The sequence below is a fragment of the Arabidopsis lyrata genome (assembly GCF_000004255.2).
Source record: "Arabidopsis lyrata subsp. lyrata unplaced genomic scaffold ARALYscaffold_7, whole genome shotgun sequence".
NCBI classification, from domain to species: Eukaryota; Viridiplantae; Streptophyta; class Magnoliopsida; order Brassicales; family Brassicaceae; genus Arabidopsis; species Arabidopsis lyrata.
In genome coordinates, this window is record NW_003302549.1 from 10,629,838 (window position 1) to 10,643,874 (window position 14,037).

Sequence of the window (14,037 nt, forward strand, 5' to 3'; positions counted from 1 at the left end):
TTCATGAGTTGTGTTTATGTAATACTGCACATGCGCTTGAACATGGTTCAATTGGTCCAAAAATAGAAAACGTGTCATTGGTTAAGACCTTGACCAAAATGATTGAAAAGTTGTAACAAACACTTGAATGAATAAAGTAATTGAGTAAATGCAAAATGGTGGTTATGTTTCCCTTTGAAGCAATGATACTATCATGACCTGTTCATGTTCTAATTGATTCAATTTCAATGATTACATCAGGACCGTTCCAACCTTAAACCGGTCTGGTAAGAACAATGTACATTACATGAAACAGTTCAATGTTCACCAAAAACCTCTGCAAGAACAATGTCCATCTTTAAATTGGTGAAACCGGTTTGAATCTCTTAGGACAATCTCTCTTCTGGTTAACTTAGACATGAACTTGGCCATTTCATGACAATCTCCACAAACTCTTAGATTCTTGGTAACTCTAATGATCTTTCCATGTCCAGAGCTAATAATCCCTAAAGCCATTGCCAATTTCTCACTGTGACCACACAAAGCTTCTTCTTTTTCCATCTCTTCCGCATCGATTAAAGCGTATTTAGTCAGCGGCGAATACCCTTCTTCTATCATTCTAGCTCTTACCCCCCTCAAGAAAGCTTCAATCTTTTCGGTTTCTGGATTTGAACTATCTCCAGCAACAAAGATGTTAACTCTACCCTTTATCTCTATCCAGCTACATCCCGGATTCTTCCTCAATCCACGTTGCCCTATCCTCTTTCTTAGCCTTTTCACTTCTTCCCATTTCTCCGCTTCTGCGTAGATATTCGCCATGAGTACATAATATCCTGTGTTCTCTGGTTCAAGCTCGAAGACTTTCTCTGCGACTCTCTCAGCTAGCTTAACATCATGATGTATCCTGCATCCACACAGCAAAGCTCCCCAGATAGTAGCATCTGGCGGAATTGGCATGTTCTCGATGAACCTATAGGCTTTTGACAAGTTTCCGGTTCTTGCAAGCATGTCGACTATACAGGCATAATGTTCTACTGTTGGCTCGATCTTGCATTCATGTCTCATGATGTTAAAGAATCTCCATCCTTCATCCACTAGTCCTGAATGGCTACAAGCATACAACAAAGATACAAAAGATATTTCGTCAGGCTCAATACCCGCTTGTCTCATTTGATTGAAAAGAGCAATCGCCTCTTTTCCAAACCCGTGCATCCCATATCCAGCTATCATCACTGTCCAAGAAACAAGATCCTTGGAAGTAATATCATCAAAGAGCAACCGTGCGAGTAACAACGCTCCACATTTCGCGTACATATCTACAAGCGAATTAGCAACATGGCGATCTGAGAAATACCCGTTTCTCATGATGTAACCGTGGATCTCTCTGCCTTTATCGAAAGCAGAAAGACTTGCACAAGCCGGAAGAACGCATGCCACTGTTCTCTCATCAGGACTGAATCGCTTTTCCACCAACAGCAAATTGAACAGGCTTAGAGCTTCGTTGGCGTAACAATTCTTTGAGTACCCACCAATAACGGTGTTCCAAGAGATAATATCTTTCACACGCATCTCAGAGAACACTAGCTCCGCCTCTCGCATGCTTCCACATTTCGCATACATATCCATCAAAGCATTCGATACAAAGATATCAAATCCCATATCGTTTTCCTTTATCCACTCATGCACACGCTTGCCTTCGTCTAACAACCGATTACGGGCACAACAGTTTAAAACCGCAGTCACGGTATAAACATCAGGGCTAATACCTTCTTCCTCCATTTCTTCAAATAACTTCACAGCTTCACCAGCCAAACCTTCCCTAGCATAACCAGCAATCATGGAAGTATACGACACAACACTTCGACCACTCATCTCTCTAAACACAACTTTAGCAGAGTCTAGATCACCACATTTCGAATACATATCAAGCAATGTATTACAAAACCTATCCTCTCTACTAAAACAAGCTTTCACTCCAAAACAGTGGACAGCTCTACCTAAGGAGATCAAACGCGAATCAGCACAGCCAGCAAAAACACTAACTATAGTAGCCAAATCAATCTCAATCCCTGAAAACAACATCTGCACAAAAACAGATAGCCCTTTCTCAGCTAATCCGTTTGATACATACCCATTAATAATAGAATTCCAAGATATAACATCTCTCTCAGTCATTTCATCAAACACCTTACGTGCACTATCAACTCTATGATTCTTCAAATAAAACGCCACCAGAGAATTCCCAACAGAGTTCCTTTCTCCAAAACCTGATTTCAGAATATACCCATGAAGCTGTTCTCCTCCATTAACACTTCGTAAAGACGAAAAACTCTTTGAAACACAAGAAAAAGTATAACTATCCATTTCAACACCAGAACTCATCATCTTCTTAAACAATCCAATACTCCCACTAAAATCACCAGACTTTGCAAGCTCATTCATCAAAATATTCCAGAACAAAGCTTTCTCGATCTTAACCTGATCGAAAACTCTACTCGCTTCTTTCAAATCCCCACAATTTGTATACATAAGCGCTAGTTTCGATCCCAAATTCGAATCTAACACAAACCCATTACCACGAATAAAGTTATCAACTTCTTTACCATCTTTCAGAGATTTTGAATCAGCACAGAGTTGAAGAACAGAGCATAAAGTTCTCGGATCTATATCCCATTTCCCAGATACATGAAGAAGCTTCACGGCGTTCTTTAGATTACCTGATTCGCAGAATCTCCGTAATTGAGTGTTCGCATCTGTTACGCTTCGATCAAACGTTGTAATCGAATCCGCACGATCTGATACTGTTCTCAACGAGGCTCTGTTAAAAATCACATCTTTTCGAACTCTAACGTCGCTTCTGAGCTCTTTGTGGGTTTGAAAATGGGGAGAGGAAAAGAAACAGAAGCTTGAAGAAGACAAATTCGTCACCAACATCGCCATTTCTCTTATCTTCCTCTACTCATCAAACGAGAAAGCGCGGGAAAATTGTAATGCTTCTGTAAGATAAAATTGATTTTTCTTCAGTAAAACTTGTTTCCGCAGATTTCAGTCTCTTAGTGAAAATCAGAGCCCACTTGACTTGAGAGCGATGTTCCAAAAACTTCAAAGTGTTTTTTTATTAGCAACCAAAAAACTTCAAAGTTTAGCCATTTATAGTCCACAAGTTTTTGCAGAGCTGTAATTGGACCCCAACATATAAAGGTTAGATTTTTGGGGCATAAATATTTGATTTTTTGTGGTGACTTGTGAGGAAAGAGGCCAAAGTGAGAATTGTTGGAAGACTATCTCTGATTTTCAGGGAAAGGCAGGACTTTTGGCTATGGACTTGGCTCTTCATTGTCCTTGTGCTTACCCGTTGATCAAACAAGGATTCAGGAGAGCTAAATCAGCTAATCATCTTCTTGTTCGAGGTAATCGGATCTTGCTAAAATCAATAGAGATTATGGGAATGTTCCGACTTTTGTAGAACTTTAGGAAGTGCCAAAACCATTTTTTTTTATGTACAGCTAACTAAATTTAGACAGATTGCAGATACACCTTCACTGCTGTTTGCATTGCGGTTTGAGCAGAGTCTTTCGAGAACAACAATTAATGGCGATAGAAGAATTTGGTTTCACGAGAAAGGTGGTTCTTCTTTTACTTCAATGGGGAGATCCAACAAAGGATATGTTTGTTGCAAGAAAACGTCAAACCCGAGTAAATCAAACCAAGAGGAGATCATTTCTCTCTTGAGACGGATTCAATCTTCGATCTCTAAAGGAGAGTCTCGGGGAATTGAGGAAAAGAAGAACAGCGATGAGTCTTCTAAGGAAAAGCCGCTGACCAAAGCTATTCTTGACGTTCTTGAGAAATCAAGAAAAAAAACTGAGGGTAATCAACGATTCTTGATCAAATTCCAAATCCATGTTCTTGCCATTTGTTAATATAATCAACTCTACAACTGTAGGAGATATTAGTGTGAAGAAGAAGCCACCAAAGGGACCAGTAGAGGTTTCTCAACCACCGTCTAATTTCGCCAAGAAAACTCCTATACCTTCTGCCTCAGGTCCAAGAGGTAAGCTCCCACTATCAAACAGCAATAAAGCTTTAGGGGAAATGAACGTGAAGGAAGAGAAAGCTTCATTGATGGAAACTATGAAACTTGCAGAACTCAAAGAAGTTGCAAAGAACAGAGGAATAAAAGGATACTCAAAGTTGATACATTTTCAAGAATCTCAACCTTGTAAAAGTTTGGTTATCTCCATTTCTTGCCTGTGGTCAAACTAAATTCTGAAAAAGTTTTAAATTGGTAACATTAAAACTCCCAAAAATGGTTCATATTTAGAAGGCACTTGAAGATTCTTAACCAACTGAAGTCAAAAAGGTTACCACAACAAGAAAATCCTTACTATCCAGAATCGGAATAACTTGAAACAGAGCTAACACCACAAAACAAAATGAAAAAAACTCTTCAACCAGTGATGTTCTGAGACTTGTTGAGGATAACTCCTTCATACTTAACTTGGAACCACTTCATGGCATCATCCTTGGTAACTCTATGTTGAATACCAACGCGAGCCTTGCATCTACGGCGACGGGCAACACGGTATCCCGGGCGTTCAAGAACAACGTAGAAATCCATACCGTAGATACCAGTAGAAGGATCATACCTAAGAAAGAAATGCAGAATAATGAGAACATTCCTCTCATAATCAAATTTGTTTTACTAAATACGCCCCTAAGTACTTATCACATCACTTACTTGATTCCAAGATCAATGTGCTCCTGGATACCGAATCCAAAGCAGCCAGTGTCACTGAAGTTCCTCCTCAAGAGCTCGTATTCCTTCACTTTCAAGCCACTCTCAAGAAGCTGCATTGCCTTCTCACCTCTAACGGTGACATAACACGCAATCTTTTCATTACGCCTGATACCGAAAGACCTCACAGTGTACCTCGCTGTTTACAATCAAGACAACACTAAAATTGAGCTCTACAATCTCTAAAACACATAAGAGATTCAACATGAATACATATTCACATACCCTTAGAGAAGACAGGGGTTTGACCACTGAGCTGTTCCAACACCTACAATAACCAAAACCCTCGATTCATAAAGTGGAAAGGATAAAATTTTCAATTCCAATTCCTCAGTGCCATCTATGAACTAACCCATTTTCAAAGTAGCTAAAACGTAAAGTCTCAATTTTTTCCACTGTTTGCATTATTTCTACCAAGTGAGTATTCTAAGGGAAATAAAGAACGAACCTTGGAGGCACGAGTGAGACGATCACCACTCTCACCAACAGAGATGTTAAGAACTAGCTTCTGAACCTTAATATCCCTCATAGGGTTCGAGAGCTTCTTCTCCGACGCCTGCATCACGTAAATACATAATTAAATCCCAAATACAAAATCAAACTTATGGAATTTAGCAATCTATAGATCAAAAGGATGAAACTTTACCATCTGAAGATTAGGAGTTCGAAATCGAAGGAGATGAGTAAAAAAGAGTGGCAGACGAATTGCGTCGGCTGCGTAGTGTGCTAATTATATGAAAGACACTAGGGTTTCTTTCTCGAAGTTAATGACGAAAATACCCCTTACTCTGAGTAGAAATTAAAAAAAGATCTCCGTTGCCGGGACTCGAACCCGGGTCTCTCGGGTGAGAGCCGAGTATCCTGACCAGCTAGACTACAACGGATTGTTGTCTTCCATGCGATTATATTGTATTAAACCAAATATTAAGGATTATTTAGAATCATTTTCTAACATTTCTAGCCTATCTTTAAATGATGTAAGGACAAAAAAGCATTAAGATTTTGCCTTCATAAGAAAATGAGTCATAAACAAACCATTTCATAAAACTTGGTAATAATAGAAGATAAACGTTCAAAAGTAGGAAAAAAACAAAAAAAAAAAAAAAGCCAAAGACCCCTTTAAACTGCAGAAACTCCAGCCTTTCCTCTTCTGGTAGTCTTATGAAACACTTTGGTATCACTTTGACTAGATTCTTCACCTTCTGCTCAAACTTTACTATATAAAAACTTCTGACTAAACTCATTTACATATGGGGAAAGAAAGAAGAAAAGAAGCAAAGAGTAGATTGTGTTCTTCACCAAACTTATAAAAGAAGAGAGAAATAAACAGATACAACTGGAGAGTTTTTGTTTTTGCAGATTTGGGGAAGTTGGTTTGCTAGCAGCTGGCATGTCTGAACGAGTTTGCGGAGGAAAAACTTCGAATTGCGTCCTCCACGTTGCCTTCAACTACTACGACCTTGTGGCTCGTGTAATGGTACATTTATATATAAAAAGTTGTTGTCTTTTGCAGAATCCTTTTATGTTCCAGATTGATTCAAGAAACTTAGACCCAATTGTCTCTTGATATGGTCTGGAATCAACTTGTTGACCAGTTCAGGTGATGCTCCAGCTACTTCTTGTTTGAAGTTGAAGAGAGGCGGGAATGGCCGTCCATTTGGTAAACGAGCGTTTGGTTCTCTGAGTTCATCAAAGAACGGATGTGCACAAGCTTCGAGCTGATATACGCATAAAATGAAAATATATTAAGCTTTCAATTAGATACTTGGAGAATAAAGACAAAAACATTTGCAAGAACAATGCTCACCGCTGTGCATCTAAGACTTGGAGAGTATTGAAGCAGCCTCGATGCGAAATCAATCGCTTCTGGAGGCATCCTTTTGTGGAAGATCTAAAATCAAAATGTAAATATGATTAGTTGATGTGTGAAGTAGAAACTGAAACAAGAATGTTTGTTAAAGGAGAAAAGACACAAACCTTGTGCCACGGATGTGCCTTTATCTGTGGAAACCTAAAATCTGTGTAATGTGGATTCATACAACGGATTTCTTCTCGAGTTGGTGTACCAAGAACCTGTTTCCAACAACTTCGTACAGTGAGAATTTTGTAACCAATGAATGTAATTTGCAAAATATCATTGTTAAAGATTCTTACTTTTATAATTTCAACGAGCTGATCCACAGCATTTTCTCCGGGAAATAATGGCTGCATTAGAACATGATATTGTCACAATGAGTCCTAATGCGAATACACATGGAGACTAAAGAAGCTGGTTACTGGAAAAATTGTTTACCTGACCGAGAAGAAGCTCGGCAAGAACACAACCAGCAGACCAGATATCAATAGAAGTTGTGTACTCAGTGGCACCAAATATGAGTTCGGGTGCACGGTAGAATCGTGAACAGATGTAAGAAATGTTGGCTTCACCTTTAACCTGAAGCAAAAGTAAATTTCAACAGTAAGTGACAAGATCATACAAAACAACAAACGCTACAAGTCGAAAGAGTTTATATGTCACAAAGTCTTACGAGCTGTTTCGCACTGCCAAAGTCACAGATCTTGACTTGGTGAGTAAGAGGATCAACCTGTTGAAAGAGACCAGAGGAGATACATTAACAAAGAAAGAAACAAGGCAAGAAAAAAAAACAATGAGTTCAATCTTAAAATGTAAAAACATACCAGAAGATTTTGAGGCTTTAGATCTCTGTGACAAACTCCAGCAACATTGTGAATGTAAGCAAGCCCCCGGAAGATCTGAAATAACAAAAGGATTTAATATCAACTTTATGTACATCAACATTGTAAACAGAAGATGTCAAAGTGTGTTGTTGTTACCTGGTACATGTAAAGTTTAACATAGACAAGAGGCATTCTTTGGTTAGCACTGCTATAATGTTTCAGAACTCGATACAAGCTCTCAGGGACATACTCCATAACCAAATTGAGGAAAAGCTCGTCTTTACTTGTTGTCGAAAAGAAGCAATGCTTCAAACAAACCACATTCGGATGATCCATCACACGCATCAACTGAAGTTCTCTGTTCTTGTATCTTCTGTCTTGCAAAACCTTCTTTATCGCAACGGTTTCTCCAGTTTCCAAACACTTCGCTTGGAAAACGATTCCGAACGAGCCTGTACCAACAACTCGCTCCGCCATGTAACTAATTGTCTAACAAAAACATAGAAAAATAATATGGTTAGAATCAACTCTTGCATATAAATAAAAGTGAACCTATTAGGTTAAAAGCCTTAAAAATACCTGTTTTGGTTCACCATTTTTGCCACCGATTGTGGTGGAAATTATGTGACCAGTGACTTGATCATGTCCATCAACTACAGCAGCAGGCATCTCCTGAAAGAGACAAGCTTTAAGATCAGTAAAACACACAGGTAACCATAATCAAAAGCTAAAAGCATAATGCTTGTCTGAGAATCAAAAGCCTAAAGAAGGAAACTTTTATCCTAAAAGAGTGGTTAAGAAATAGCCGTTACGCAGAGTGAATCTAATTTAGTAAAAAAATATATACTTTTGTCACGCCAAAAGAAAGGTAAACAAAACAAAAACATATAAACAAAAGAATGAATCTATGTTCAATTCTGGATCTAACAACTTGTACAAACTCTGGACTAATCAAAGATTGAGACATATAGACATGGATCGTCCAAACAGAGCTAATTCACAAAATCCTAAACAGAGATACAAATCAGTTTTATTTTTCTCAGAAATCAAACTCTTGAGCAACCATGTCTGGAGCTCAGAGATCTCAAGGTAACTCAAAAAAAAGTTAACCAAAGCTCAAAACTTTGGACAAATCCAGAACTCAAAAACCCTTCAACTTCAAGAGTACTAACTAAACTAGATACATGTATAAGAACAAGACTCTCCGACCAATAATTTGAAGGGTCAAATGTGGAAAATCAGAAACAGGATCTTCTTCTCTAACAGACAGCAAAAGGAACACAAGTAGCTTTACCTTATCATCAGCCATGGCGATAGAGACACAGAGAGGAGAAGAGAAAGAGAGAGAGAGAAAGTGGATTTGAGAGAGAGAGAACAAATGAGTTTCAATCAGTTTGGTTGGTAATGATCATTGTGGAAAGAGAGAGAGAGAGAGAGAGAGAGAGAAGCCGCAAGATGAGAAAAAGAAAGAAGAGAGAGAGAGAAAGAACAAGACCATGTGAATCCAGCTCGTCTCCTTCTCTTTCTCGCTCCTATATTATCTCTTTTCTTTATCTCTCTACTTTCCGTTTTCTTCGCCATCTTCTTTCGTGTTTTTTTTTTGTTAATTTTTTTTGTTTGTTAAGATAAAATTACGTAAATACCCTTAGAATTGTTGGTTAATTACGCAGACACGGACTCTTTGTGGAAATTTCGTGATCAAAGGAGCATCATGTTCTTGTCGGTCAAATTTGAATCCCTGTTAATCGTTTGATTAAAGGTTTTAATTGACATTTCATGTATCTCAGCAAATGTTAGATGCTAGAATTGTCAATTTCTCATTTTCATAATTATAAGACTGAATGCTTTATTATCTTTGTTGTATTACTTAATCAAATGAATGTAACTGACACAAAATTATACAATCTCCAAAAAAATAAGTAATAGTTTTACGATATCAAAATAGTTAAAAATAGTACTAACTTAAAATTAGAAAATAATACTAAATATTATTTTTGTTATTAATTTTACTATACACATATACCCGTAATAATACGGATTACCAATTAGAACTAATTATCATTAATTATTTCTTTGTAAAATTATTCAAAGATTAGTTTGATTGATAATATGTATGAAATTATAAATATAATATGCTTTTTGAAATCAGTATATCATTTTACATTTTAATTTGTACTCATATCTATATATACATTTTTGAATGACTTTTAGCAAATAAATCCTGGAGTTGGACCTTATTTACAGATGAATGCCATTGGCATTAATTATTTAAATTTGAAAAATATTAATTAAAGATATTACCAATACGATTTCGAGAATCATAAATTCATATCTTCCTTAATTTTCTGAGTCATTAATGTGATAATCTTTAGGAAATATTTCTCTGTAAAAAAAAAAAAATCCACATTAATGAAGGCATTAAAATCGACACTAACAATTAAATTATTTAGATGTTCAATTATTTTAAGATTCTTATATCTTATTTGATATTTTTTTTTTAATATCTCATTCTTTAATTACTGCGTTTAGAATTTATTGGTTGTTACCTATTTTTTGGTGAAATTTATTGGTTGTTACTTAATAAGTAACTATGGTGCGTTTATTTTAGTTAATATCTAATTTAAAGGATTTGTTTTCTTTTATTATTAATAAATGAATAACATGTATAGAAATAAAAGATTTTTTTTGCGATTCCATAATAAAAATATTAAACTCTTATTTTCTACATTTCTTACACATAATATCCTCTTATTCAATAACAAAAAATATATATTACATATTTTTAAAAATATTTATAATATTTAAATTATATAAAAAATTTGTAATATTAATATTATTTCAACTCTATACAAATTTAATATATATGTATATATATCTTATGGGAACCATTTAAAAGAAATTTTTAAATTGACTTGAATTATATAGCTTTTAAATAAAAGTATTATTAAAAAGAAAAATAACTAAATAATGTTTAATTTCACGGGACGGGTAATATGATGGGACGGGTTTGGGTTGATATTTATAAAAGATCGTATACCACGGGTGAAATCCTAAAATTAACAATCAAAATAATCTATCAAACAAATTACATTTTGATTTTTTTAAGAAAATATAGCCCTGCGGTGTACCGCGGGTTAAAATCTAGTATCGCATTATTTTCTGAAAAAGACTTATCATTCCAAATCCAATTTTTTTTTTTTTAATCCAAAAATTTAGTTAACTACAATTAAACATACCCAAAAAAATTTTGGTGTAAAACATCTACATGTATGCACAAATAGGTTTAAAGTTATAAAAAAAAAGAAAAACACATCTTAGGAATTTATATAAAGAAAAGTTAGAGCATGATGATGAACTATAACAAAATTGTCAAAGATCCAAGTTTGACCATTTGGTGGGAAAACTTCTTTTTTGACATTGATGAAAGATAAAGCATTTATGTTTCTTTGGTCTTAACTTTTTAATGTTTTTATTTTCTATTTAAATTTTAGACTTGAAATGAGCTTTAATTATTACCTAATAGTGTAGCTTTACTTATTGTGTTTCTTATATTCTTTATATTTGTTTATTTATTTTTTTCTGGAAACATCAATATTAAAATCAATGATGATAATGATAGCAGTACTAGCATTTGCAGAAGACAACAAAAAAATATTAATATAATTTCTTTTTGTTCAATTATGCATGGGACATACATACTTTTGGCTGTATGGATTTACATTACAAAATATTGTGAATTATCTTGACGCTCAATAATTTAAATGTCGATACAAGTATTATCCAATCGTATATACAACAGCAACCAGATTTAAATGTTTCATATACTACACTCGCTTTGCAGAGAAAACAAAATGTAAACGTGAGTGAACCTTGCAAAATTTGAGAAACAATTGTGCGATTTTGTAAGTTCATACTATTTATTTTATATAGAATCATAATTTACATTTATTTTCATTGCACTATTTCAATGAGACAAGAATATAGATAGTTTATTTTCGATAGAAATGATTAAGTTATTGAAGTATATCTTTATTTTTCATTGTACGGATTAAACAAATCCCACGATTCTTGTTATATACCGTAATAAAACTATTGGAGTATAGCAGAATGAATCGGAGCAAAAGCGGTCTCACTCAAGAAGCCTTTTGTCTATATTTTGTATATATATAACATAATGTTTTAAAGTGAATAATGAAGAAAACTACACTAGATAAAAGATTATATTATCTTTTTGTATGGATCTTGAATAACTCTTGAGGTATGGGAAATCACAATAACGTGCACCATGTGATTGAGGTTCGAGCCAAGGCAGAGAATGAAGAAGAAGAACTAATAATTTGCATAACATTTTCATTGACGATATATTATTTAACGAGAAATTAAATGTGATGATAACATGAAAATGAGAGGCAAAGCTAAGTATAAAGAAGAGAATAATGATTGGGTTCGTACGAAAGGGAAGAGCTAGAGAAAACCCTAAAATTAAAATTCTTTTTCCTAACTAACAGCTAACCGTCGGCAAAAGAAATGAAAAAATTAAGAGGTAACCCCTTCATATATCATAACCTCTTGAAGCATATTCTTGCCATCTCTTCAAGCATTCCAACTAAATTATTGTCATGTGTCCGTTAGTTTGGCCATTGAACTTGTCTATATCTGATTTTTATTTTCTTAACTTCGGTTTATCCTTGGTAAAACATTTACATTATTTTAATTTTATTATCATTAAAAAATTATAATCAAAGATCATTTTGTAAACCGGACTAATTTTCAAAGACATAGAAAGTCAATTTTCTTACGTTAAAGACGTCTATATGGTTGGAAAACGATGTGAAAATAATTAATTTAAGATACATTACAAGTTATAAATGTTTTCATAACGTCGATGCTATACAACATCATAACAACAATGTATTACTTACAATATATGATATAATGTTGAACATACGCAATAATGATGGGCAATTCCTAAAAAATAAAAAAACTATGATTATATAATATGTAGTTTAGCAAAAAGAAAATGATTATATAATATGATCATATTTGAATTCATTTATAACATTGCGAAAGTATGAATATAATTTACAAATTCAAGTAAATTTCATTTAGTTTCTACCTTTTATTTAGTTTAGAGTATTTAGATTTAGACTACATTACGAGTAGAAAACTATATAAATTTGAAATGAAGGGATTGAATAAATATTTGTAAGGAAATGAAGATAGAAATTTTGACGGATGGGCTGGCAGTCGGTGGGAGAAGGTGGGCTGGTCAAAGCTGCAAACTTATTTAGTCAAACTTCTTATATAACTCTCAGCCTCTCTGTCTTTATTATTTTTCTAAAAAAAATTTGTTAATAATATTTTTGTGAAAGATAGTTTCATGCTGTTTTCGAACGTAGAGTCCTTAGAGTGCACTTCACCATTATGATGTTCACATTTTTCAGGCCTCCATTGGAACTTAGCCCTCCATACCCAATGCTTATAAAACTAGTGGAAAAAATGGGCTTTTATAATATAAGGCTCATAGATTTATGAAAACACTCTTCTTTGTACATTACAAGTCTACAAAGAAAGATAAAAGAGTGGTTAGAATAGTTTGTTAATTAGATTTTGGCACAATGTTTACCTTTTATATGTTTTTAAAACTCCATGTTAACTGTTATAAAGTAACTAAAATGGCGAAATATTAATAACTCTTTTTGACAAAATCCAAGATAATTCTTTAGCCTCGAGCCAAGGTTTTTTTTTTTTTTTTTTTTTTTTGATAACAAGAGTTTGAGAAAATTTCGAGTATTGATTAATATTATGGAATTATTATTTTTTTCTCTTATGCAATTGCAAATATGTGATCTATGGCCATATATCTCATTGACGGAACTTGTGTTTTCTTATAGAGATTTATATAGGCCCATATATATATAGTAGGCAAAACCAAAATAACTCATAGAGGCCCAAATATTTTGGTATGTCTTGTCCCATACGAACCCACAACCAAGACTTGAGACTTCTCAAAGAGATTCTGTCCAAATCCGGAATCGTGGCGGAGGAAAACATAAACGATTGAACAACCGTCGGCAGCTTTCTCAGTTTCTTTTAATAGGATTGATAAGTTCAAATTACAAATTTAATAAAATAATTAGGAAGAAAAAATAATATTCTTTAAATGCGAAAGTTTGTTTCAAAGTAGCGTCAAAGGCTCGAACCTCGAAGAGAAGTATAGTTGAACCAAAATACTACGAGTAATATTTTGAATTGGGATCCTCTAAACATAATATATATAATTTGGGCCATTAGGAGGCATTTGCCTCTTTTGTTCCAAGGTATATCTTGTATACTTAGCATGCAACACGTTAAAGAATGTAAACAAAATGTGTGCGTACGATCTACGTGGAATTATATAACTTATTTTATCATTTGAACTTGTAAATCTATGTGAAATTATTAACTTAATGCAAGTGCCAATCACAATTCCATTATAGAAAAGTTGATATTCAATATTCAGTGTGGAACATTTACCAATTAGTACTGCGAAGGAGAAAACTAATCATATCTTTGTGTTTCTTAGATATTCGTAAGTTTCA

At 34.3% G+C, this 14,037-nt stretch overlaps 4 protein-coding genes and 1 non-coding gene across 8 annotated transcripts; 1 reads left to right on the plus strand and 4 right to left on the minus strand.

Annotated features, from left to right (window-relative positions):
- Window positions 1-186: 186 nt before the first annotated feature.
- LOC9304051 (pentatricopeptide repeat-containing protein DOT4, chloroplastic) lies at window positions 187-3,131 on the minus strand. Its single transcript, XM_002869978.2, has one exon. It carries the CDS (start codon window positions 2,917-2,919, stop codon window positions 304-306), a length of 2,616 nt encoding a protein of 871 aa, XP_002870024.1. The 5' UTR covers window positions 2,920-3,131; the 3' UTR covers window positions 187-303.
- Window positions 3,132-3,213: 82 nt separating this feature from the next.
- On the plus strand, window positions 3,214-4,273 carry LOC9306096. Of its 3 annotated transcripts, XM_021019417.1 has the most exons (4): window positions 3,215-3,389; window positions 3,511-3,849; window positions 3,926-4,033; window positions 4,127-4,273. In XM_021019417.1, exons 1-4 carry the CDS (start codon window positions 3,299-3,301, stop codon window positions 4,243-4,245), a joined length of 657 nt encoding a protein of 218 aa, XP_020875076.1. In that variant the 5' UTR covers window positions 3,215-3,298; the 3' UTR covers window positions 4,246-4,273. The 3 variants fall into 3 exon arrangements, with proteins under 3 accessions (XP_002867979.2, XP_020875076.1, XP_020875077.1); XM_002867933.2 differs by having other exon boundaries at window positions 3,214-3,389; window positions 3,926-4,273; XM_021019418.1 differs by having other exon boundaries at window positions 3,303-3,389; window positions 3,504-3,849; window positions 3,926-4,273.
- On the minus strand, window positions 4,274-5,526 carry LOC9304052 (60S ribosomal protein L11-1). Of its 2 annotated transcripts, XM_002869979.2 has the most exons (5): window positions 5,424-5,526; window positions 5,226-5,333; window positions 5,003-5,045; window positions 4,721-4,916; window positions 4,274-4,628 (listed from the first exon to the last, which is right to left on the minus strand). In XM_002869979.2, exons 1-5 carry the CDS (start codon window positions 5,424-5,426, stop codon window positions 4,430-4,432), a joined length of 549 nt encoding a protein of 182 aa, XP_002870025.1. In that variant the 5' UTR covers window positions 5,427-5,526; the 3' UTR covers window positions 4,274-4,429. The 2 variants fall into 2 exon arrangements, with proteins under 2 accessions (XP_002870025.1, XP_020875079.1); XM_021019420.1 differs by lacking the exon at window positions 5,424-5,526 and having other exon boundaries at window positions 5,226-5,339.
- Window positions 5,527-5,588: 62 nt separating this feature from the next.
- Window positions 5,589-5,661, minus strand: TRNAE-CUC. Its single transcript has one exon. It is a non-coding gene; the product is annotated as a tRNA-Glu (tRNA).
- Window positions 5,662-5,800: 139 nt separating this feature from the next.
- On the minus strand, window positions 5,801-9,152 carry LOC9306097 (shaggy-related protein kinase eta). Its single transcript, XM_002869980.2, has 10 exons — window positions 8,751-9,152; window positions 8,036-8,128; window positions 7,613-7,945; window positions 7,457-7,531; window positions 7,306-7,362; window positions 7,071-7,211; window positions 6,932-6,982; window positions 6,755-6,850; window positions 6,585-6,668; window positions 5,801-6,495 (listed from the first exon to the last, which is right to left on the minus strand). The coding sequence occupies exons 1-10, from the start codon at window positions 8,763-8,765 to the stop codon at window positions 6,298-6,300; spliced, it is 1,143 nt and encodes a 380-aa protein (XP_002870026.1). The 5' UTR covers window positions 8,766-9,152; the 3' UTR covers window positions 5,801-6,297.
- Window positions 9,153-14,037: the final 4,885 nt, after the last annotated feature.

Coding starts and splice junctions, on each gene's coding strand:
- LOC9304051 (XM_002869978.2), bottom strand. CDS start 2,919: ATGGCGATGTTGGTGACGAATTTGTCTTCTTCAAGCTTCTGTTTCTTT.
- LOC9306096 (XM_002867933.2), top strand. CDS start 3,299: ATGGACTTGGCTCTTCATTGTCCTTGTGCTTACCCGTTGATCAAACAA. Junction 3,390..3,510: donor TAATCATCTTCTTGTTCGAG/GTAATCGGATCT, acceptor GACAGATTGCAG/ATACACCTTCACTGCTGTTT. Junction 3,850..3,925: donor ATCAAGAAAAAAAACTGAGG/GTAATCAACGAT, acceptor CTACAACTGTAG/GAGATATTAGTGTGAAGAAG.
- LOC9304052 (XM_021019420.1), bottom strand. CDS start 5,339: ATGCAGGCGTCGGAGAAGAAGCTCTCGAACCCTATGAGGGATATTAAG. Junction 4,917..5,002: donor AACCCCTGTCTTCTCTAAGG/GTATGTGAATAT, acceptor GATTGTAAACAG/CGAGGTACACTGTGAGGTCT. Junction 4,629..4,720: donor CACATTGATCTTGGAATCAA/GTAAGTGATGTG, acceptor TTTCTTTCTTAG/GTATGATCCTTCTACTGGTA.
- LOC9306097 (XM_002869980.2), bottom strand. Junction 7,532..7,612: donor TTAAACTTTACATGTACCAG/GTAACAACAACA, acceptor TTGTTATTTCAG/ATCTTCCGGGGGCTTGCTTA. Junction 6,669..6,754: donor AGGCACATCCGTGGCACAAG/GTTTGTGTCTTT, acceptor TTTTGATTTTAG/ATCTTCCACAAAAGGATGCC.